We start from the raw sequence: 24,523 nt of genomic DNA, 5'->3' as shown, positions 1-24,523 counted from the left end.
ACCCATATTCAGTTGAATATGCTACAAAGACAACATATTTGATGTTCAAACTGATAAACATTTTTTTGTTGTTGCAAATAATCATTAACTTTAGGATTTGCTGCCAGCAACACGTGACAAACAATTTGGGAAAGGTGGCACAAAAATACTGATAAAATTGAGGAATGCTCATCAAACACTTATTTGGAACATTCCACAGGTGTGCAGGCTAATTGTGAACAGGTGGGTGCCATGATTGGGTATAAAAACAGCTTCCCATAAATGCTCAGTCCTTCACAAGAAAGGATGGGGCGAGGTACACCCCTTTGTCCACAACTACATGAGCAAATAGTCAAACAGTTTAAGAACAACGTTTCTCAAAGTGCAATTGCAAGAAATTTAGGGATTTCAACATCTACGGTCCATAATATCATCAAAAGGTTCAGAGAATCTGGAGAAATCACTCCACGTAAGCAGCAAAATTGAATGACCGTGACCTTCGATCCCTCAGGCGGCACTGTATCAAAAACCGACATCAATCTCTAAAGGATATCACCACATGGGCTCAGGAACACTTCAGAAAACCACTGTCACTAAATACAGTTCGTCGCTACATCCGTAAGTGCCAGTTCAATCAATCAATGTTTATTTATACAGCCCTAAATCACAAATGTCTCAAAGGACTGTACAAACCACTACGACTATGACATCCTCGGTAGAACCCACATAAGGGCAAGGAAAACTCACCCAGTGGGACGCCAGTGACCATGATGACTATGAGAAACCTTTGAGAGGACCTCAAATGTGGGAAGCAAAAACACTATCAAAACGACAACAGACAATTTAGCAGCTCTCTGGATGTACACGGGATTCGAACTGGGTTGTCGGACCACCACTCTGAGCGTAAATCCAGTAAGCCCATTAAGTATCCCACCTCCGACAGATGCAACACAGCTGACAGGTTCATAATTATCCTCTCTGCCATTTCAAATGCAAATGTCAGCATGGAAGAAAACACAAAAGACTTCATATAAATTCACATAAACATCAGTCCCTTGGCAGACTTGCAGGCCAGGTGGCATCAGTTCCCCAACACCTATGACACCTACTCTGCATACATTTACATATTCATGTTTGGTGGGAGTGCAAAAAGGTTAATGAAGGCTTTTTTCTTTGATGAGGCGACCATACATGTTGCTTCAACAGCGTCACATTCACTGCTTATATGCAAATGGCTCCAAGTCTTTCATCAAATCAGTGGCGGTTTAATGTTTTCACAATTATTTTTGCGCACTTTTATGATTCCAACTTTATGGGAACTGTTTAGGGAAGGCTTGTTCGACAGAAGTGCACGCATGCACCCATCGATTAGGAGAGGGTGGGTCGATACAACGTCGATATCAAGCGTCGTGTCATTTGTAAACACTAACGTGCTCAAATTGGAATTGTTTTGCACTATTGAACGTATGAACTAAAATGCTAGCATAAAAGGTTAGCATGCTAATGTGAGCACGCTAACCTGAGAAGTGTTAGCTGAACAGTATTATAGCGGCATGCACCAAAAACCATGATTTTTAGGTTCAGAATGAGCTAAAATGCTTTTTTTTTACTCAATATGACAGTAATGTTCTTAGAATCCTGAGATAATGTGAAAAAAGCCATACAAAGTTATTCAAACATAACTCTTAAACCAAACATGCAAACTGTCTAATTAATGCCTGAAATAATGTATCTTTTTGGATTTTTGTAGAAACATGTGCTTTTGTAACGTTTGCCAACACAAAACCTATTTTTTTTACTCAATATGACAGTATAACTGTCATATTCAACATACAGTGGGGCAACAAAAGTATTTAGTCAGCCACCGATTGTGCAAGTTCTCCCACTTAAAATGATGACAGAGGTCTGTAATTTTCATCATAGGTACACTTCAACTGTGAGAGACAGAATGTGAAAAAAAAGTCCAGGAATTCACATTGTGGGAATTTTAAAGAATTTATTTGTAAATTATGGTGGAAAATAAGTATTTGGTCAACCATTCAAAGCGCTCACTGATGGAAGGAGGTTTTGGCTCAAAATCTCACGATACATGGCCCCATTCATTCTTTCCTTAACACGGATCAATCGTCCTGTCCCCTTAGCAGAAAAAAAACCCCAAAGCATGATGTTCCCACCCCCATGCTTCACAGTAGGTATGGTGTTCTTGGGCTGCAACTCGGTATTCTTCTTCCTCCAAACACGACGAGTTGAGTTTATACCAAAATTGATACATGGATGATACAGCAGAGGATTGGGAGAATGTCATGTGGTCAGATGAAACCAAAATAGAACTTTTTGGTATAAATATCTACAGTCATGGTCAAAAGTTTACATACACTTGTAAAGAACATAATGTCATGACTGTACTGAGCGTCCAATAATTTCTGCAACTCTTATTGATTTGGTCACATTTTCAGTAGACCCATAATAAAGACATAAAAGAACCAAACTTCATGAAAGTTTTTTTGTGACCAACAAGTATGTGCTCCAATAACTCTATCACAAAAAAATAAGAGATGTAGAAATTATTGGGAACCCAAGCCAGCCATGACATTACGTCTTTCACAAGTGTATGTAAACTTTTGACCATGACTGTATATTGACAATACTGTTTAGAGGGTATCGGTGCAATACCAAAATCGGGTGCCCCTATTATTAAAGGCCTACTGAAATGAGATGTTCTTATTTAAACGGGGATAGCAGGTCCATTCTATGTGTCATACGTGATCATTTCGCCATATTGCCATATTTTAGCTGAAAGGATTTAGTAAAGAACATCGATGATAAAGTTCGTAACTTTTGGTCCCTAATAAAAAAGCCTTCCAGCAGACGATGATGTCACAAGGGTGAGGGCTCCTCATGTCCTCACATTTATTATAATGGGAGCTTCCAGCTGGGGGGGTGGGGGAGCTTAGGCGGTGGTAGCGGCGGCGGCGGCGATGACCAAGAAGAACGCAGTGTTGGAATATAATTACAACACTTTATGTACATATTTATATACATCCGTTCCATCCGTCCTTCCATCCGTCTTCTACCGCTTGTCCCTTTTGGGGTCGCGGGTGATGCTGGAGCCTATCTCAGCTGCATTCGGGCGGAAGGCGGTGTACACCCTGGACAAGTCGCCACCTCATCATAGGGCATTGTTATAATAATAATCAGAATTTTTACTTGGCAAAATTATGACAGAAGTCATTCTATGAAAAAAGTCGTAATTTTACTCGACAAAAGTCACACTTTTATAAGAAAACTTAAAAATTTCGGCATTGTTGTAATAAGAGTCGGAATTTTACCTGGCAAAGTTATGACAAAAGTCATAATTGTACTCCAAAAATTTCGCAATTTTACAAGAACAACAAAAACAATTCATGATATTGTGATAAAAGTCTGCATTTTATGTAACAAATGTCACCATTTTGCATTAAAAAGTAATCATTTTACATATGTATATAATATTTACATATTTATATAATATGTAACTACAAGCTCCATTCACAGACAGAGTCCCATTGCTTTTAAGAGCGGTCGAGCGAGTCAAAAGCCAAATATATATATATATATATATATATATATATATATATATATATATATATATATATATATATATATATATATATATATATCAATCAATCAATCAATCAATCAATCAATGTTTACTTATATAGCCCTAAATCACTAGTGTCTCAAAGGGCTGCACAAACCACTACGACATCCTCGGTAGGCCCACATAAGGGCAAGGAAAACTCACACCCAGTGGGACATCGGTGACAATGATGACCCAGTGGGACGTCGGTGACAATGATGACTATGAGAACCTTGGAGAGGAGGAAAGCAATGGATGTCGAGCGGGTCTAACATGATACTGTGAAAGTTCAATCCATAATGGATCCAACACAGTCGCAAGAGTCCAGTCCAAAGCGGATCCAACACAGCAGCGAGAGTCCCGTTCACAGCGGAGCCAGCAGGAAACCATCCCAAGCGGAGGCGGATCAGCAGCGCAGAGATGTCCCCAGCCGATACACAGGCAAGCAGTACATGGCCACCGGATCGGACCGGACCCCCTCCACAAGGGAGAGTGGGACATAGAAGAAAAAGAAAAGAAACGGCAGATCAACTGGATGTATATATATTTTATTTTATTTTATTTATTTATTTTTAATTATTATTTTTATTTGTGGCGGCCGTACTTCTTTCGTGGGGGTCCGCCACAAATAAATGAATGTGTGGGAAACCCTGGAGGTAATGGGTCCCATTTTTATAGTCTTTGGTATGACTCTGCCGGGATTTGAACTCACAAGCTACCGATCTCAGGGCTGACACTCTAATTATGGAGGACAGCGCTCATATTTGACATTCAATCGACACATTTAACATTTACTGGTGCTCATCTTTGTTTGCAGGATGTGCCTTCCTGACATACTGTGCACGTGAGTCAGCCCTCAAAGCCCAGAATGCATTGCACGAGCAGAAGACACTGCCCGGGGTGAGTGCTGCCTTTGTTCAATGCCAGCTCACATGTATGTTTAAAAAAAAAAAAAAAAAAAAAAAAAGCGTGGGGGATGGGGGAATACTTTGTTTCGACACACACTCGCAGACAGGGTGACGCAAGGAAAAATAATTCCCAACTTCCCCTTTTGGCTGATTTGCTCCAATCAAAGTCGAGGGAGCTGCTCTCCCCCGTCGATGTTGTGCACGTACTTCCATCTTTGCGACATGTCACCGCCATGAGGCTTACTCTATGTTTCCCTTTCGATAAATGACTATATGAGCATGGCAGGTGTGCTGCCAGTCTCCGGAGCTAAATTTGACATGACAGCCACGTCTCTATAATAAGTGAGGAGGCGAGGAATGACTGAGACTGAGTGTGCGCCCAACTTGACAACGCTTCCTCTTTTACCAACAAGACTTCATCGCAGCCTCCCCTTGTTTCCTTTTTTCTTATTTTAGTGTTAATCGCCATCCTTCGCTTCTTTTTCCAAACCCGCCTCCCCAATGGCTATTTTTTCTTCTTATTACAATTTTCCGCACAAACTGATAAGTGTATTTTTGTATACAATTTTCGTTCATTTAATTATGATGTCTGATAGTATAAAATATACGATATACAATTCGATTCAATATCGATTCTTGGGGTCACGATTTGATAATATATCGATTTTTTTCCAATTCAAAACGATTCTGTATTCATTCAATACATAGGATTTCAGCAGGATCTACCCCAGTCTGCTGAGATGCTAGCAGAGTAGTACAGTTGTGATCAAAATTATTCAACCCCCACACAATTTAGGTGTTTTAGCAAGTTGGACATTTATTCCGTATCTTGTTTATAGTCATATCAAATAAAGATGTGTCAAATAGACGAATGCAACTTAAATTGTAACACTGTATTTTAAAAAATACCAATAAAGGACATTTTTCTCAATATCTCATTGACAAAATTATTCAACCCCTTGAAGATCATAACTCTTAAGAGCAGAATTTGAGTAAGGTCTTTTTGATCAGGTGTTGAAAACACCTGTAGATGTGATAAGAACCATAACGGGCAACAATTAAACTGATTGAAAAAGACTGTGACGCTCAGCTTCTTGTAGATGGTCAATGGTGTATTTGCAACATGGTGAAGTCCAGGGAGTGGTCAAAGAAGTCAAGAGAGGAGGTCATTTCTCTTCATAAGAAAGGATACGGATATAAGAAAATAGCAAAGACATTACACATTCCAAGGGACACAGTTGGGAGCATAATTCGCAAGTTTAAAGCTAAAGGCACGGTGGAAACACTACCTGGGCGTGGCAGAAAGAGGATGCTGTGTGCAGTACAGTGGTGAAACCCCCCCCCGGTAACAGCTGAGGAACTACAACAGGACATTGCAGAGGGGGGAACGCAGGTTTCGTCCCAGACAATAAGGCGTGCACTACGAGATGAAGGCCTCCATTCCAGAACTCCCAGGCGCACCTCACTTCTGACTACCAGGCACAAGAAAATAGACTCCAGTATGCCAAAAATCATCTGGACAAGCTTATGAGATGCGATGCAAGTGTAAGCCACATTGTTCTTTTTTTTATTTTTATAAATGTCTAATGATAATGTCAATGAGGGATTTTTAATCACTGCAATGCTGAAAATATAACTAATGTTGATAATGTTGTTGATAATATTCATTTTTGTTTCACTACTTTTGGTTTGTTCTGTGTTGTGTTTGTGTCTTCTCAAGTGCTCTGTTTATTGCAGTTCTGAGTGTTGCTGGGTCAGGTCTGGTTTTGGAATTGGATTTCATTGTTATGGTATTGCTGTGTAGTGGTTTGTTAGATTTATTAAAATAAATTAAAAAAATCCATCCATCCATTTCCTACCGCTTATTCCCTTTGTGGTTGCGGGGGGGCGCTAATGGCTATCCAATCGATTTTTAAAAGATGAGAATCGATTCTGAATCGCACAAGGTATTCAAACCGATTTTTTCCCACACCCCTAATATTGACCATGAATTAGTTGCTTATTAACATGCAAATTAGTAACATATTGGCTCTAAATGAGTCATTATTAAGTACTTATTAATGCCTTATTCTGCATGGCCTTATTATACAGCCATTAACTAAAAGCTCATTCACGTAAGAGACTAGACATATAAGATTTCATGGGATTGAGCAATTAGGAGTGACAGATTGTTTGGTAAACATATAGCATGTTCTATATGTTATAGTTATTTGAATGACTCTTACCATAATATGTTACGTTAACATACCAGGCACCTTCTCAGTTGGTTATTTATGCGTCATATAACGTACACTTATTCAGCCTGTTGTTCACTATTCTTTATTTATTTTAAATTGCCTTTCAAATGTCTATTCTTGGTGTTGGGTTTTATCAAGTACATTTCCCCCCGAAAATGCGACTTATCCTCCAGTGCGACCTATATATGTTTTTTTCCTTCTTAATTGTGCATTTTTGACAGGTGCGACTTATACTCCGAAAAATACGGTACTTAACAAAAAAAGGTGAAATAACTGAAAACATGATTTATATTCTCGTTTCTTCAAAATAGCCACCCTTTGCTCTATTTACTTTTTCGCACACTCTTGGCATTCTCTCGATGAGTTTCAAAAGGTAGTCACCTGAAATGGTTTTCACTTCACAAGTGTGCTTGCAACACTAAATTGGCCCTAGTGTGTGATTGTGAGTGTGAATGTTGTCTGTCTATTTGTCTTGGCCCTGTAATGAGGTGGCGACTTGTTCAGGGCAGTGTTTTTCAAACACTGTGCCGCGGCACAACAGTGTGCCATGAGATACAGTCTGGTGTGCCATGGGAGATTATGTAGTTTCACCTAATTGGGTTAAAAATTGTTTTTGCAAACAAGTAATTATAAGCCGCAAATGTGTTGTTGTTGAGTGTCGGTGCTGTCTACACATCAGCAGAGTAACCATGTAATACTCTTCCATATCAGTAGGTGGCAGCAGGTAGCTAATTGCTTTGTAGATGTCGGGAACACGTCATGTAGGACGACGATGGTTTGTCGTGATCACAATATGCGGGAGGCAGGGTGCAGGAAAAGGTATCCAACACTTAAACCAAAAATAAACAAAAGGCGAGTGCCGCTAAGAAAAGGCATTGAAGCTTTGGGATGGTTATGCAAAACGAAACTAAAGCTGAACTTGCAGCAAAGTAAACAAAAACAGAATGCTGGACGACAGCAAAGAGTTACGGCGTGTGGAGCAGATGGCGTCCACAAAGTACATCCGTACATGACATAAGAAAGAACAATGTCCCCACAAAGAAGGATAGCGCCCTCAGGAAAAATCCAACGAAAGAGGAAAAGCAACCAAAATAAGAGCTCAAGACAAGAACTAAAACACTGCACACAGGAAAACAGCAAAAAACTCCAAATAAGTCAGGGTGTGATGTGACAGGTCGTGACAGTACACCTACTTTGAGACAAGAGCTATATTGATGCATGCTTGGTTGTGGTTTAAATTCATATCCAACAATTACTACAACGACTTCTTACTGTCAATATCGGCTGCTGAGTTTCCTTTTTTTTATGTTTTCTGCTGGTGGTGTGCCTCGGAATTCTTTCAATGAACGATGTGTGCCTCGGCTCAGAAAAGGTTGAAAAACACTGGTATAGGGTGTACTCCGCCTTCCGCTCGAGTGCAGCTGACATAGGCTCTCGCACCCCTTCTCCCTGGTGGAGGGGGTCCGGTCCGATGTCCATGGATGAAGTTCTGGCTGTCCAGAGTCGGGACCCAGGATGGACCACTCGTCTGGAGTCAGGACCCAGGATGTAGCGCTCGCCTGTGAATCGGCTGGGGACATCTCTGCGCTGCTGATCCGCCTCCGCTTGGGATGGTTTCCTGCTGGCTCCGCTGTGGACGGAACTCTCGCTGCTGTGTTGGATCCGCTTTGGACTGGACTCCCACGGCTGTGTTGGATCCACTATGGACTGAACTTTTCACAGTATCATGTTAGACACGCTCGACATCCATTGCTTTCGGTCCCCTAGAGGAGGGGGGGGGGGGCACATTTGAGGTCCTCTCCAAGGTTTCTCATAGTCCTCATTGTCACCGACGTCCTACTGGGTCATCATTGTCACCGACGTCCCACTGGGTGTGAGTTTTCCTTTCCCTTATGTGGGCCTACCGAGAATGTCGTAGTGGTTTGTGCAGCCCTTTGAGACACTAGTGATTTAGGGCTATATAAATGAACATTGATTGATTGATTGAAATGTGCCTCGGCTCAGAAAAGGTTTAAAAACACTGGTATCAGGTGTACCCTGCCTTCCGCCCGAGTGCAGCTGTCATAGGCTCTCGCACCCTCTGCCACCCCGTAAGGGACAAGCAGTAGAAAATGGATGGATGGATCATTCAAGATGCACACCTCCCGGAGCGCACTTTTGGCATGCTAAAAATGATGATGATTCGTTCTGTTGTCTAGATCAGTGGTACCTTAACTTTTTGTACCTGCGGACCGGTCAACGCTTGATAATTTGTCCCAAGGCCCGGGGGGGTGTGGGGATGGGTTTTTTTGTTTTCTTTTTTGTCATGAAAAATTGAGGTTTTTGGCTTGGTGCACTAATTGTAAGTGTATCTTGTGTTTTTTATGTTGATTTAATAAAAAGAATAAAAATAAAATAAATAATATTAATAAAAAATGATTCTGCGGCCCAGTACCAATCATCTACATAGCCCAGAAATTATGCTATAAATTATATTTGTGTGCTGCTTTTTCTATAACGTAACAAAAAACTCTACGTTGGAGCACATGGTGCAGTGGATGTGTGGTAAATACCGTAAATGTCTCCATGGGCACAGCTAACCTCCCAATATAAAGCATGCACAGGCTACTTAGAATGTGATATTTGAATTATTGAATTATTCATGATCTCAGAAAGCGTTTCTATTGTTTATGCCAGTGGTTCTCAACCTTTTTTCAGTGATGTACCCCTTCTGAACAGGCTGTGTTGGAGCCACTGTGGATTGAACTTTCACAGTGTCGTGTTGGACCCGCTCGACATCCATTGCTTTCGGTCCCCTAGAGGGGGGGGGGGGTTGCCCACATCTGAGGTCCTCTCCAGGGTTTCTCATGGTCAGCATTGTCACTGGCGTCCCACTGGATGTGAATTCTCCCTGCCCACTGGGTGTGGGTTTTCCTTGCCCTTTTGTGGGTTCTTCCGAGGATGTTGTAGTCGTAATGATTTGTGCAGTCCTTTGAGACATTTGTGATTTGGGGCTATATAGATAAACATTGATTGATTGATTGATTGACTTTCACAATATCATGTTAGTCCCGCTCGACATCCATTGCTTTCAGTCCCCTGGGGGGTGTGGCTTGCCCACATATGCAGTCCTCTCCAAGGTTTCTCATAGTCATCAATGTCACCGACGTCCCACTGGGTGTGAGTTTTTCCTTGCCCCTTATGTGGGCTCTACCGAGGATGTCGTTGTTGTTTGTGCAGCCCTTTGAGACACTTGTGATTTAGGGCTATATAAATAAACATTGATTGATTGATTGAAGTACCCCCTAATCAGAGCAAAGCATTTTTGGTTGAAAAAAAAAAAGATAAAGAAGTAAAATACAGCACTATTTCATCAGTTTCTGATTTATTCAATTGTATAACAGCGCAAGATATTGCTCATTTGTAGTGGTCTTTCTTGAACTATTTGGAAAAAAGATTTTTTTTAAAAAATAACTAAAAAGTTGTTGAAAAATAAACAAGTGATTCAATTATAAATAAAGATTTCTACACTTAGAAGTAATCATCAACTTAAAGTGTACTGTTTGGGGATTGTAATAGATTCATGAACTTAATTCTAAATATTTCTTTAAAAAAAAAAGAAATCTTTAACATCAATATTTATGGAATATGTCCGCAAAAAATCCAGCTGTCAACACTGAATATTGCCTTGTTGCATTTCTTTTCACAGTTTATGAACTTACATTCATATTTTGTTGGAAGTATTATTCAATAAATGTATTTATAAAGGATTTTTGAATTGTAGCTATTTTTTTAAATATTTTTTAAAAATCTCACGTACCCCTTGGCATACCTTCAAGTACCCCCACTGGTTTATGCAATGAATGTTCTCCGTTTTTTTCTATTTTGTTGTGCTTCTAGCTGACGGTTTTTTTCCTGCTCCGTGGCTGCATCGCATGTGCATATTGACACGAGCGTGAAGTAGCAGGCAGTCGCCATAGCAACGCAGACGCAACCACCCTGCCTCCTGTTCTTTTGCACTGTGTCATTTCATAACTGCTAGTGTGGAGAGAGAGAGAGAGAAAAAAAACAGGCCACTGCTTATTGGAGATTTTAGGGACAGTTTGACAGAACGCCAGTAGAATTGTGACCGAACTAATCCCATTGTTAGCGTGACAGTAGTGTGACCTTCTCGACCCCCCATAGGGGATCAGCATGTCCCATGGCTCGTCGTCCCTCCTCCTTTTTTTTTTTTTTTTACTCCACCAGCTCTTTAAACTGTGATGAACAAGCGTATGTGTTCTCAAGCCCCTCCACCCTCCTTATCACCACAGTCATTGCTTTAAAAAAAAAAAAAAAAAAAAATTTGACAAAACCATCTGATTAGCTTCACACAGACCAGACCTCGCCACTCCTGCTACCAGCTGTGGCGTAATTGTCATCTAATTGCACCTGCTCTGCCCGAGAATAATGGCCGCCACATCCCATGGTCAGGCCTGTGCAAAAGAAGAAAGAAACAGCGAGGCTCTGAAGAAGAGCGATTGTGCAGTTCATCCCTTTTACCCTGCACAGATACATACATCAGATATAACCTCCCATAATGTCAGCATTATACTCACATTTGACTGTTTACATTTGTAAATAAAAACTAAATGGTAAAATTGAGAGCACCCACATATATGGTTGTACGGCAGGGGTCACCAACCTTTTTGAAACCAAGAGCTTCTTGGGTACTGATTAATGCAAAGGTCTACCAGTTTGATACACACTTAAATACATTGCCAGAAATAGCCAATTTGCTCAATTTAACTTTAATAAATACATCTAAATATATATATTAAAAAAATGGGTATTTCTGTCTGTCATTCCGTCATACATTTTTTGTCCTTTTACGGAAGGTTTTTTGTAGAGAATAAATAATGAAAAAACACTTAATTGAACGGTTTAAAAGAGGAGAAAACAGGAAAAAAATGAAAATACAATTTTGAAACATAGTTTATCTTCAATTTCGACTCTTTAAAATTCAAAATTCAACCGAAAAAAATGAATAGAAAAACTAGCTAATTTGAATTTTTTTGAAAAAATAAAAATAAAAATCATTAGTAATTTTTCCTGATTAAGATTGATTTTAGAATTTTGATGACATGTTTTAAATAGGTTAAAATCCAATCTGCGCTTTGTTAGAATATATAACAAATTGGACCAAGCTATATTTCTAACAAAGACAAATCCATTATTTCTTCTAGATTTTCCAGAACAACATTTTTTTTTTAAATTAAAAAGACTTTGAAATAAGATTTAAATTTGATTCTACAGATTTTGTAGATTTGCCAGAATAATTTTTGGGAATTTTAATCATAATAAGTTTGAAGAAATATTTCACAAATATTCTTCGTCGAAAAAACAGAAATTAGAATGAAGAAATAAATTAAAATGTATTCGTTATTCTTTACAATAAAAATAAATAAATTTACTTGAACATTGATTTAAATTGTCAGGAAAGAAGAGGAAGGAATTTAAAAGGTAAAAAGGTATATGTGTTTAAAAATCCTAAAATAATTTTTAAGGTTGTATTTGTTCTCTAAAATTGTCTTTCTGAAAGTTATAAGAAGCAAAGTAAAAAAAAAAAAAAGAATTTGTTTCAACAAGTGAAGACCAAGTCTTTAAAATGTTTTCTTGGATTTTCAAATTCTATTTGAGTTTTGTCTCTTTTAGAATTAAAAATGTCGAGCAAAGCGAAACCCGCTTGCTAGTAAATAAATACAATTTTAAAAATAGAGGGAGCTCACTGGTAAGTGCTGCTATTTGAGCTATTTTTAGAACAGGCCAGCTGATCCTTACGGGCGACCTGGTGCCCGCGGGCACCGCGTTGGTGACCCCTGTTGTACGGTATAAAATTGTATAACAGTGCAAAATATTGCTCATTTGTAGTGGTCTTTGTTGAACTATTTGGAAAAAAAGATATAAAAATAACTAAAATATATTTTACTGTTTATTGTATTGGGTATTAGTATATTACCTCGATACTAATGAATCATTTTCGGTAATATATCATCTCTGAAACGTACCTGTCTCACGCCCGTGTCGAAATCACGTCGTGACATTGCTGGTTTACAAGCAGAGAAGCATGTTCGGCAGCACACAATCACGGAGTACTTACAAGCAGACACAGTATGTAGACAGAAAAGGGAGAACGGACACATTTTGGCTTAAAAACTGACGATAAAGGTGAAGTTATAACACTGAAACACCCTCAGGAAGAGGTGCTTTAAGACATGGCTAGCTAGCTAGCGGCTAACCTCCATCCGCCATCGGCAGTGTTTTAGCTACTTCTAAATCACTAATACTGGTCTCCATGGCGACAAATAAAGTACGTTTCTTACAAGTATCCTCAGGAGACTGCAGGACGAGGAATAGCTAAACATGCTTCACTAAACAGAGTAGCTCACCAGCGTCCAGATGTAAACAAACGTCATTGGTGGATCTATACCTGACATCCACTGTAATGATATCAAGTACAGGCACGATACTACTGTGATTACAGCGATATTTTTTGGCATCACAACATATTTTTTCGTTTTTTTTTTTTTTTAATGTATATCATGTTTATAAACTCAGGAAATGTATCCCTGGACACATGAGGACTTTGAATATGACCAATGTATGATCCTGTAACGACTTCGTATCGGATTGATACCAAAATTTGTGGTATCATGCAAAACTAATGGTAAGTATTAAACAACAGAAGAATATATGATTTTTACATTTTAACAGAAGTGTAGATAGAACATGTTAACAGAGAAAGTAAGCAGATATTAACAGTAAATTAACAAGTAGATTAATAATTGTTTTTTACAGTTTGTCCCTCATAATGTAGGCAAAATAATAGAATGATGAATGACACAATATGTTACTGCACACCTCAGCGGACTAATTAGGCACCTTTGTTTGTTTACTTACTACTAAAAGATAAGTCTTCTTGTATGTTCACTACTTCATTTAAGGACTTAACTCCAATAAGAAACATAATATGTTTAATGTACCTTTAGATTTTTTTGGTTAAAATAAAGCCAATAATGGCATTTTTTGGTTGTCCCTTTTATTTTAAGCTGTGGGGCAGGCTAATTACAAAGGTTGATAAAACAAAAAAAAATCTTGTCATATAAGTATGTTGGAACAAATCAAGTTGATTAAAATACCAAAGCATGTATTTACTTTATTTTATGTATTCATATTTTATATACCGCATAAACATGATTACAAACATTTTGTGATACGTTTTTTTTGTGGTTGTTGGAAAAGCTTCAGAGGAACTGGAGGGTGCCAAAATAAAACAAACTGAAAAATTAAATTGACGGCATAAAAACATGTGCTATTCATATATTCATCCAAATATTCATATTCTGATATTATCGTTGATAAGAGTATTTAAGACTTTTTTTAGAAGCTCCCACAGATTGGTTTTCTTTGAATTACTGTAAAAATACGGATCAAATAATTTAAATTATTTATGGTATGTGCTATTGATATTGTACAAAACCTAAAACCAGTGAAGTTGGCACATTGTGTAACTCATAAATAAAAACAGAATACAAGGATTTGAAAATCTTTTTCAACTTATATTTAATTGAATAGACTGCAAAGACAAGATAATTAATGTTCAAACTGAGAAACTTCATTTTTGTTTTGCAAGTAATCATTAACTTAGAATTTGCAGTTTCCAAAAACAATTTGAAATGTGGACTCGTCAGACCACAGAACACTCTTCCACTTTGCAGCAGTCCACCTTAGAGGAGTTCGGGCCCAGTGAAGCCGGCGGCCCTTCTGGGTGTTGTTGAAAAATGGCTTTCGCATTGCATAGTAGAGTTTTAACTCGCACTTACAGATGTAGCGACCAACTTTAGTTATTGACAGTGTTTTTTTGAAGTGTTCCTGAGCCCTTGTGGTGATATCCTTTATACACTGATTTTTGATGCAGTACCGCCTGGGGGATCGAAGGTCACGGGCATTCATTGTTGTTTTTCAGCCTTGCTGCTTAGGGCAGGGCATTCTCCAGATTCTCTGAACCTTTTAATGATATTACATAACCGTAAATGGTGAAATCCCTAAATTCCTTGCAATAGATGGTTGAGAAATGTTGTTTTTATACAACATTTCTCAATCAATTTTTTTCTGCACTTGCTGTGTTAAATATGCAATTGAGATCAGTGTGCAGGACACATTGCTTGATATAATAAAATATATTTTACCGTTTATTGTATTGGGTATTATATCATATATGTTATATTATACAGATTATGTATATAAATATATTATATTTATATATATTGTGTATTATACTGTATGTATTTATACTTTATATGCATATTATATTGTACATACCAGTGGTTCTCAACCTTTTTTCAATGATGTACCCCCTGTGAACATGTTTTTAATTCAAGTTTTTTTTTTCAGTGATGTACCCTGTGAACATGTTTTTAATTCAAGTACCCCCTAATCAGAGCAAAGCATTTTTGGTTGAAAAAAAGAGATAAAGAAGTAAAATATAGCACTATGTTATCAGTTTCTGATTGATTAAATTGTATAACAGTGCAAAATATTGCTCATTTGTAGTGGTCTTTCTTGAACTATTTGGAAAAAAAGATAACTAAAAACTTGTTGAAAAATAAACAAGTGATTCAATTATAAATAACGATTTCTACACATAGAAGTGAAGTGAAGTGAATTATATTTTGTATAGCGCTTTTCTCTAGTGACTCAAAGCGCTTTACATAGTGAAACCCAATATCTAAGTTACATTTAAACCAGTGTGGGTGGCACTGGGAGCAGGTGGATAAAGTGTCTTGCCCAAGGACACAACGGCAGTGACTAGGATGGCGGAAGCGGGAATCGAACCTGCAACCCTTTGAGTTGCTGGCACGGCCACTCTACCAACCGAGCTATGCCATAAGTAATCATCAACTTAAAATGCCCTTTTTGGGGATTGCAATAGAGATCCATCTGGATTCATGAACTTAATTCTAAACATTTCTTCACAAAAAAAGAAATCTTTAACATCAATATTTATGGAACATGTCCACAAAAAAATCTAGCTGTCAACACTGAATATTGCATTGTTGCATTTCTTTTCACAGTTTATGAACTTACATTCATATTTTGTTGAAATATTATTCAATAAATATATTTATAAAGGATTTTTGAATTGTTGCTATTCTTAGAATTTTTTTAATTTTTTTTTAATCTCACGTACCCCTCGGCATACCTTCAAGTACCCCCAGGGGTATGCGTACCCCCATTTGAGAACCACTGGTATATACTATATACTTATACTTTTCATTTTCTGGGGACGCAAACGGCACACCTTCAGTGGAAAAGTACTTTTTTTTAAATATTCATGTTGGTTTGGACTGGTGAAAGATGCAGTTGAATGCTGATTGAATATTTGCATCATCCTCGGAGGATGTGTGTGGTTTCTCAGCTCATAAAAGGGCTGAAACCTACATTAATCCGACGCTAAAACAAGCGATTATTGCCATTTGTCACCGTGGACGATTCCAGCCCTACTCATCTGCGGTCCATTAGCGACGCAATATATTGCCCTTCATCAAAACTCACTTAGCGGAATTCATATTTGCCACAATGCCCTGCTCTTTGTTATTTAAGCGCAATCACTATTTATCCCTTTGACAAGTGAGAAAATGTTTCTAGCATGTGCAGTCGGGGGAGGGGGCGGCGAGAGTGGGCAGGTGTTCACACTAACACAGTTTAATGAGGGGTGTATTGCTTTGTGTCGCTTCGCTTTTGTGAAGCGTGCACTCACACACGTGCATAGATCACGCTCGTATGGAGGTTGTATTTGGGGGGGGATGGACTGTGCAGTGTGTTTAAGTCAGCCGTGTCTGAGCAATAGACTGTCTTGGAGTGGAACATGTGACTCGTGTGACATAATCATGCATGGTTGTGGATAGTTTTGAATAAATGCTCTTTAAATACAAAAAAAATGGTTGTCGGGTTCAAACAAGCTTTAAATCAACACTTAAAGGGGACCTGCTGTATGATGATTTCATCTGCATGGAAGATAATGTACATTTTGCTCCACGGTCACTTTTATACCCTGGAGCAGGGGTGCCCATTACGTCGATCGCGATTGACTGGTCGATCTCGTAGGGTGTGTCAGTTGATCTCAAGCCAGGCATTAGATAGATAGATAGATGGATAGTACTTTATTGATTCCTTCAGGAGAGTTCCTTCAGGAAAATTTAAATTCCAGCAGCAGTGTACAGAGTTGATATCAATTTAAAGAAAAAAGTAAAAAGTAAATAATGGGGGTTTAAAAGGAAACAAAATAGAGAAGTATTACAAAAAGAATAAAAACCATGGGAATAACAATATAACAGTAAAATAAGAATATAACAAGACAAAGTAGGCAGTAGTGACCATGTTATGAAAACATTAAAAAATAGACATAAAAATGAGCAATCATCAATCATACCAAGACTTCACTTTCGTCAGTTGTTTGACATTCTCGGCACCCGAGGATCTTGTGAGATGTCGCTGGCTGCTGCGAGCTCATATTTAAGAAAAAAATCACTAACAGGGCGGACGCAGAGAAACACATTTTATTTCTAGAGGCTCCGTACCTACTGTCAAAACTCTAAAGACCGACTGCACAGTTCCTGTCTTCACCATAAAAGACCTGTTTCATCCTGCCTGTGCTAACAAAATAAGAGTCTCAGAAAGCTAGCGTGCACAAGCTAGCAAGCTACGGAGTTTGATGCCAATGTATTTCTCCCCCGCCCTCAGCGACCGCTTTCTCACTTGCTTGCCCACCCGCAATCTCACTGACATCACTCACCTGCTGCCAGACATCAAAGGGCCACACACATATGCTACTCTCATAACAAAGTGTTTAAAAACGAGTATGCAAGTTGGACAAATGAGATGCCAAATCCAACCACTTTCATGTGGTATTGGACAGAAAGGAGGACTTTTTTTTTCCTCCATTTGAAAATGCGGACGTTATCAGCACCACTGTCTAATTCCAATCAATGCAAGTCATCAGAATCAAATACACCAACTTATATTCTTGTCTTCATGAAAGAAAGGAATCTATGTGTGTTGAACATGCTTGTATTATCATTAAACACCATTAACTTGTTAACAAAAATGTCTCTTTCATAAATAAATACATATAAATTATAAATAGGAATGAGGTAGATCTCCTCGACTTGGTCAATTGAAAAGTAGCTCGCCTGCAGAAAAAGTGTGAGCGCCCCTGCCCTGGAGTCTCTCTGCAAGGCGTTTCTTTTTGGTGGCGCCTGCAGCCTCTTCAAAAATGTATCGTTTGAAAATGTACAGTTTAAATATTGTAGTCATCTTCGCTTCTCCCCCCCCAGACAAATATACTGAAATAAACATTGCATAGATTCACCTGGCCACAGCAAAAGGTACTCAACGCTGTTCGATTCAGAGAGTGCATTAAAAAAGCTGCTTTTAGCAACATTTGCGTCACATCATGTTGCATGTCGGTGTTATTCTGCTCATGCCAAGATTAGATGAAAGTAATACTTTATCCCACTTTTTTTGTGTTTCCTTATGGTCTGAAACAGAGGGGGATTAGCCCCACTCAAAATGCAGGAACCTTATGATTTGACTCTTTGACATTGTTCAACAATAGATTCCAACATTGTTTATAAGTTAGAAAAAAAGAAAAAAGAAAGTATATAAATATATCCGGGTTACGGCATCGGGACTACATTTTCAATAATTTACAATAATAAAATACCGTTGTGTCCTTGGGCAAAACACTTCACCCGCCTGCTCCCAGTGCCACCAACACTGGTTTAAATATAACTTAGATATTGGGTTTCACTGTGTAAAAACACTTTGAGTCAGTAGAGAAAAGTGCTATATAAATATAATTCATTTCACTTCACAGATATATTAAAGCATGGGTCCCAAACACGCGGCCCGCGGGCCAATTGAGGCCCGCGAGACGTTATTTTGCGGCCCGCACCTTAATGTGAAAATTTCATGTTGGTGCGGCCCGCAAGTTTTATATGAATGCCGCTTTACAGCGTCACACTGGCATACCCTCGATTTTTCAGGGAGACTCCCAATTTTCCGTGCACCTCCGAGGGTAGTCATTCTCCCGAATTCAATATTAAGGGGACTGCCCTTAGAGTCCTCTACAACCTGTATAAAAAGCGTGCCAGTCCAGCCACATGTTGTATTTGACTTCTGTAGACGTAATGAGCGACTGCAAGACATAGTTGATCAACAGCAACACAGTTCACACTGAGGGTGGCCGTATAAACAACTTTAACACTGTTACAAATATGTTGTATTTGACTTCTGTAGACGTAATGAGCGACTGCAAGACATAGTTGATCAACAGCAACACAGTTCACACTGAGGGTGGCCGTATAAACAACTTTAACACTGTTACAAATATGCGCCACACTATGAACCCACACCAAACAAGAATGACAAACATATTTTGGGAGAACATCCGCACTGTAACACAACATAAAAACAACAGAACAAATACCCAGAATCCCATGCAGCCCTAACTATTCCGAGCCACAATATACACCCCCGCGCCACCCAACCCTGCCCCTTATTGTACTGTTTGAATGGTGGAAAAGCGGACGAGACGGCAGGTTGTAGAGGACGCTAAAGGCAGTGCCATTGATTGATTGATTGATTGATTGAAACTTTTATTAGTAGATTGCACAGTTCAGTACATATTCCGTACAATTGACCACTAAATGGTAACACCCGAATACGTTTTTCAACTTGTCGGGGTCCACGTTAATCCACGCCCTTAATATTGTTGTCCGGGTGATAACTGGGAGAATGATTGCCCCGGGAGATTGTCGGGAGGGGCACTAATATTCGGGTGTTTACCGGAAAGATCACGAGAGTTGGTGAGTATGTCGCTAGGGTCGGAAAGCCATTCAAAGAAGGTGAATTCATTAAAAAGCGCATGTTAGATTTTTTTAAGACATCTTTTCTTGCGGCCCAGCCTCACCCAGTTTTTTGCATCCGGGTAAATTGAGTTAAAGACCCCTGTATTAAAGTCTTCGCCGCTATTTTTTTCCACACACAGTCAAAATTATAGTTTGATTGATTATCCGTGTTGGCCCTGTGATGAGATGGCGACTTGTCCAGGGTGTACACCGCCTTCTGCCCGAATGCAGCTGAGATAGGCTCCAGCACCCCCACCACCCCAAAAGGGACAAGCGGTAGAAAATGGATGGATGGATGATTAATTGAACACTAATATACAACATTGTTTATAAGTCGGAAAGAAAAAGAAAAAATGAGCTGTACACTGTTTAAATATATATATTAATATATATTATTTTTTTGTATACTAAAATAATCATTGTATAGATTCACTCGGTCACAGCAATAGGTACACAACTCTCAGATTGATTCATGGAGTGCATAAAAAAGCTGCTTTTTGCAACATTTATGTCACACCACGTCAGTGTTATTATATGCATGCCAAGATTAGATAAAATTTAATACTTCATCCTATTTTGTTGTTTCCCTATAGCCTGAAACAGAGAGGGAGGAGCTCCATCCAAAATGCAGGAACCTTATGATTTGAAGCTTTGACATTGTTAAAGGCCTACTGAAACCCACTACTACCCACCACGCAGTCTGATAGTTTGTACATCAATGATGAAATATTAACATTGCAACACATGCCAATACGGCTTTTTTAGTTTACTAAATTACAATTTTAAATTTCCCGGGAGTTTCGTCTTGGAAACGTCGTGTAATGATGACGTGTACGCAGGACGTCAGAGGTTTTTAGGAAGTATGAGCGCTACGCACACACACAGGTAAAAGTCGTCTGCTTTAACGGCATAATTACACAGTATTTTGGATCTCTGTGTTGCTGAATCGTTTGCAATTTGTTCAATTAATATTGGAGAAGTCACAGTAGAAAAATGGATTTGGGAAGCTTTAGCCTTTAGCCACACAAACACACGGTGATTCCTTGTTTAAAATTCCTGGAGGTGAAACCTTACTATGGATCAGAGCGCGGTCAAGCGAACATGAAACACGACGGAATGTCAACCAGCAGGTTTTGGTGAGAAAATTGTGGTTAAAAAGTCGCCTCTTACCGGAGATTAGCTGAGCTTGTGCCGTCCATAGCTGCCGTGACTTCCCTCAGAGACTGGCGTCAACACACCCTAGGACAAACACCTCCGTCTATCAGGTACTATTAAACTCACTAAAACACTAGCAACACAATACAAAGATAAGGGATTTCCCAGAATTATCCTAGTATATGTGTCTAAAAACATCGGAATCCGTCCCAATGCAATCGCGTTTTTTTTTTCTAGTCCGTCGCTATCAATATCCTCAAACACTAATCTTTCATCCTCGCTCAAATTAATGGGGAAATTGTCGTTTTCTCGGTCCGAATAGCACTTTTTGTTGGAGGCTCCCATTAAAATCAGTGTGAATATGTGAGGAGCCATCAAACATGTGACGTCATCGTCTACGACTTCCGGTACAGGCAAGGCATTTCTCTTAGCACCAAAAGTTGCGAACTTTATCGTGGATGTTCTCTACTAAATCCTTTCAGCAAAAATATGGCAATATCGCAAAATAATCAAGTATGACACATAGAACGGACCTGCTATCCCCGTTTAAATAAGAAAATCTCATTTCAGTAGGCCTTTAAACAATAGTATCCAGCCTTGCTAATAAGTCAGAAAAAAAGAAAAATGAAGTACACTGCTTGAATATATGTATTAAAGTCATCGCCGCTATTTTTATCCTGACACGGTCAAAATTAAAGTTTGATTGATTAATTGAACACTAGTATCCGATATTTTTTAAAGAAAAAGAGCAAATAAACTATATACTGTTTAAATATATGTATTAAAGTCGTCGCCGCAATTTTTTTTCGAGACACGGTCAAAATTATACTACAATAAACATTGTATAGATCAGGGGTCGGGAACCTTTTTGGCTGAGAGAGCCATGAAAGCCAAATATTTTAAAATGTATTGCCGTGGGAGCCATATCATATTTTTTCACACTGAATACAACTAAATGCGTGCATTTTTCAAGTAAAACCATCATTTTTAGATAAGATTAGATAAGATAGATTAATAAGTCTCTAATTCTTTTTAGAAACATTGTAACATTGTAAAACAAAGTAAGATTTTCATTGTACGGCAAACCGTCTGTTTAACTGTGCATATGACGATAAACAATCTTGAATCTTGAATCTTGAATTTCTTGAACAAATGCGGTAGGAAACGGATGGATGGATTAAAATGCATGAGAATGTTTTAGATTTTGAACATTATTTTTAACATTGTGATTACCAGCGGCCTTATTCATTACTTATCGTGTTAAGCAATGTCAGATAAGATTTATCTGAGAGCCAGATGCAGTCATCAAAAGAGCCACGTCTGGCTCTAGAGCCATAGGTTCCCTACCCCTGGTATAGATTCACTCGGTCAAAGCAATAGGTACACAACTCTCCAAACGATTCATCCATCCATCCATTTTCTACCGCTTATTCCCTTTTTGGGGTCGCGGGGGGCGCTGGCGCCTATCTCAGCTACAATCGGGCGGAAGGCGGGGTACACCCTGGACAAGTTGCCACCTCATCACAGGGCCAACACAGATAGACAGACAACATTCACACTCACATTCACACACTAGGGCCAATTTAGTGTTGCCAATCAACCTATCCCCAGGTGCATGTCTTTGGAGGTGGGAGGAAGCCGGAGTACCCGGAGGGAACCCACGCATTCACGGGGAGAACATGCAAACTCCACACAGAAAGATCCCGAGCCTGGGATTGAACCCAGGACTGCAGGACCTTCGTATTGTGAGGCAGACGCACTAACCCCTCTTACACCGTGAAGCCCCAAAAGATTCATGAAATGCATAAAAAAGCTGCTTTTTGCAATATTTATGTCACGCCACATCAGTGCTTTTATGCTCATGCCAAGATTAGATGAAGATAATACTTAATCCTACTGTTTTTTGTTTACTTATAGCCTGAAACAGAGGGGAAGGGGCTCCACCCAAAATGGGACATAAAATACAAATATAAGAATGAAATAAAACGGTAATAAAGAAGAGAAAACCATCCATTATCTTGAACCTTTATGTGGTTTCACATCAGTACCTCGCTTGCTGCTTCATTATTATCCTCAGCGGCTTCACTGTTAACCTTACAGTTATGCAAATTAACACCAGCCTTAAACGCATAAACCCTCCCTTAATAGACATAAACACTTCAATTAATGTATGACACTGACACCAGAAGAGCCTGCCGTACGCTTGGGAGACATATTGAAGTGCAAAAAGTGAACAAATAACCGAAGGTATTCTTCCGCCAGTGAATACAGGATGTTGACATTAGCGGGTTCCGCTTCCTTTCTCATGCCATGTTTTTACATCTGATAGCATTGACGCTTTTAGGCAATGAAATGAGCACGGGGAGCTCTTGATTTATGAATTGAATTGATTTACGTGGACCCCGACTTAAAAAAGTTGAAAAACGTATTCGGGGGTAACCATTTAGTGGTCAATTGTACGGAATATGTACTGAACTGTGCAATCTGCTAATAAAAGTTTCAATCAATCAATCTTGGTTTTTGCTTGTTCGGGCCTCCTGAACTCTTGCTTTGTATGTATTAAAACACAACAAATATTACACATTACATCGTAATCACATTATATTACAACATTATAACAAACATCTACTAAAACTGTGCACAGAGGATTTTTTCTCCTCAGTGAGCAAAATAAGGAGCGCAATCTATTTAGCGTCTGTCTTCAAGAGTATGCAGAATATATGCGGATCACCAGAAGGCCAGAGAAAATGCATACAGTCATTTTTAGCACACGTCGTGTGATTTATTAAGACTAAAATTGCTCTGCGGCCGCTGTTTTGCGTCAATATTTAGTACGTGAGATAGGAGGTGATCGCCCCGCAGCTTTGTCCTACGTACAGTTAGGAAGGAATTCATATGGAACCATTTTTGGGTCCATATGAACATCGGATTATAAGGCGCATTTAAAGAGCCATAATATTACAATTTTTTTCTAAATAGAAAACACTTCCTTGTGGTCTACATGACATGTAATGGTGCTTCTTTGGTCAAAATGTTGCATAGATTATGTTTTACAGATCATCTACAAGTCGCTTTCTGACGGTCGCTTCAAGAGGCGCCGTTTTGTGGGTGGTCTTTTTTACGTGGCTCACCTTCGGCAGCATCTTCTCCCTGTCATCTTTGTTGTAGCGGTGTAGCGTGCATGGACGGGAGTGGAAGAAGTGTCAAAAAATGGAGCTAACTGTTTTAACGACATTCAGACTTTACTTAAATAAATAACGGAGCAGCATCTCCTCATCCGTGGCTCACTAGTGCAAAAACAACAGGGCCGAAAATGTGTCCTCTCTAATAACTAAAGTTCCTTGGGTGAATAATGTAAACTCACTACACCGGTATGTTTTAGTGCTTTCATGGTGAGTTTACTGACAGATATAAGTAAGAACTTTACAATACTTTATATTAGAAATGGCAACAGCGGAGGATGAATGTCCCATAACAAGAAGGTTGAGAAAAAGAAGAAGCTTATCGACACCAAAGGCGGATGCGCGCAATTTTTCAGGACTTAGCAGATCCCAGATACAGATCAGCAGGTACCAGAAGGCAAGAAGAGTTGCTTTTGCATAATATTGCGAAACAAAACACCATATAATGTCTTACCTTATACACACACCATAATAATACTCGTATGTTGAAGCACAGTACAATCCATCAAGCCCT

At 39.0% G+C, this 24,523-nt stretch overlaps 1 protein-coding gene across 5 annotated transcripts in view; it reads left to right on the top strand.

Annotated features, from left to right (window-relative positions):
• LOC133539883 (CUGBP Elav-like family member 3) overlaps positions 1-24,523 on the top strand; it is a 130,517-nt gene that overhangs the window by 10,731 nt on the left and 95,263 nt on the right. For all 5 annotated transcript variants that reach the window (XM_061882173.1, XM_061882175.1, XM_061882172.1 and 2 more), the window contains exon 3: positions 4,416-4,498. In XM_061882173.1, coding sequence (XP_061738157.1) covers positions 4,416-4,498 — 83 coding nt within the window. The remainder of the gene's footprint in view (positions 1-4,415; positions 4,499-24,523) is intronic.

This window comes from Nerophis ophidion, linkage group LG21, assembly GCF_033978795.1.
Source record: "Nerophis ophidion isolate RoL-2023_Sa linkage group LG21, RoL_Noph_v1.0, whole genome shotgun sequence".
In the NCBI taxonomy this organism is placed as follows: domain Eukaryota; kingdom Metazoa; phylum Chordata; class Actinopteri; order Syngnathiformes; family Syngnathidae; genus Nerophis; species Nerophis ophidion.
Note: the sequence above shows the minus strand (reverse complement) of the source record. Positions and strands in the feature narration are given on the sequence as shown.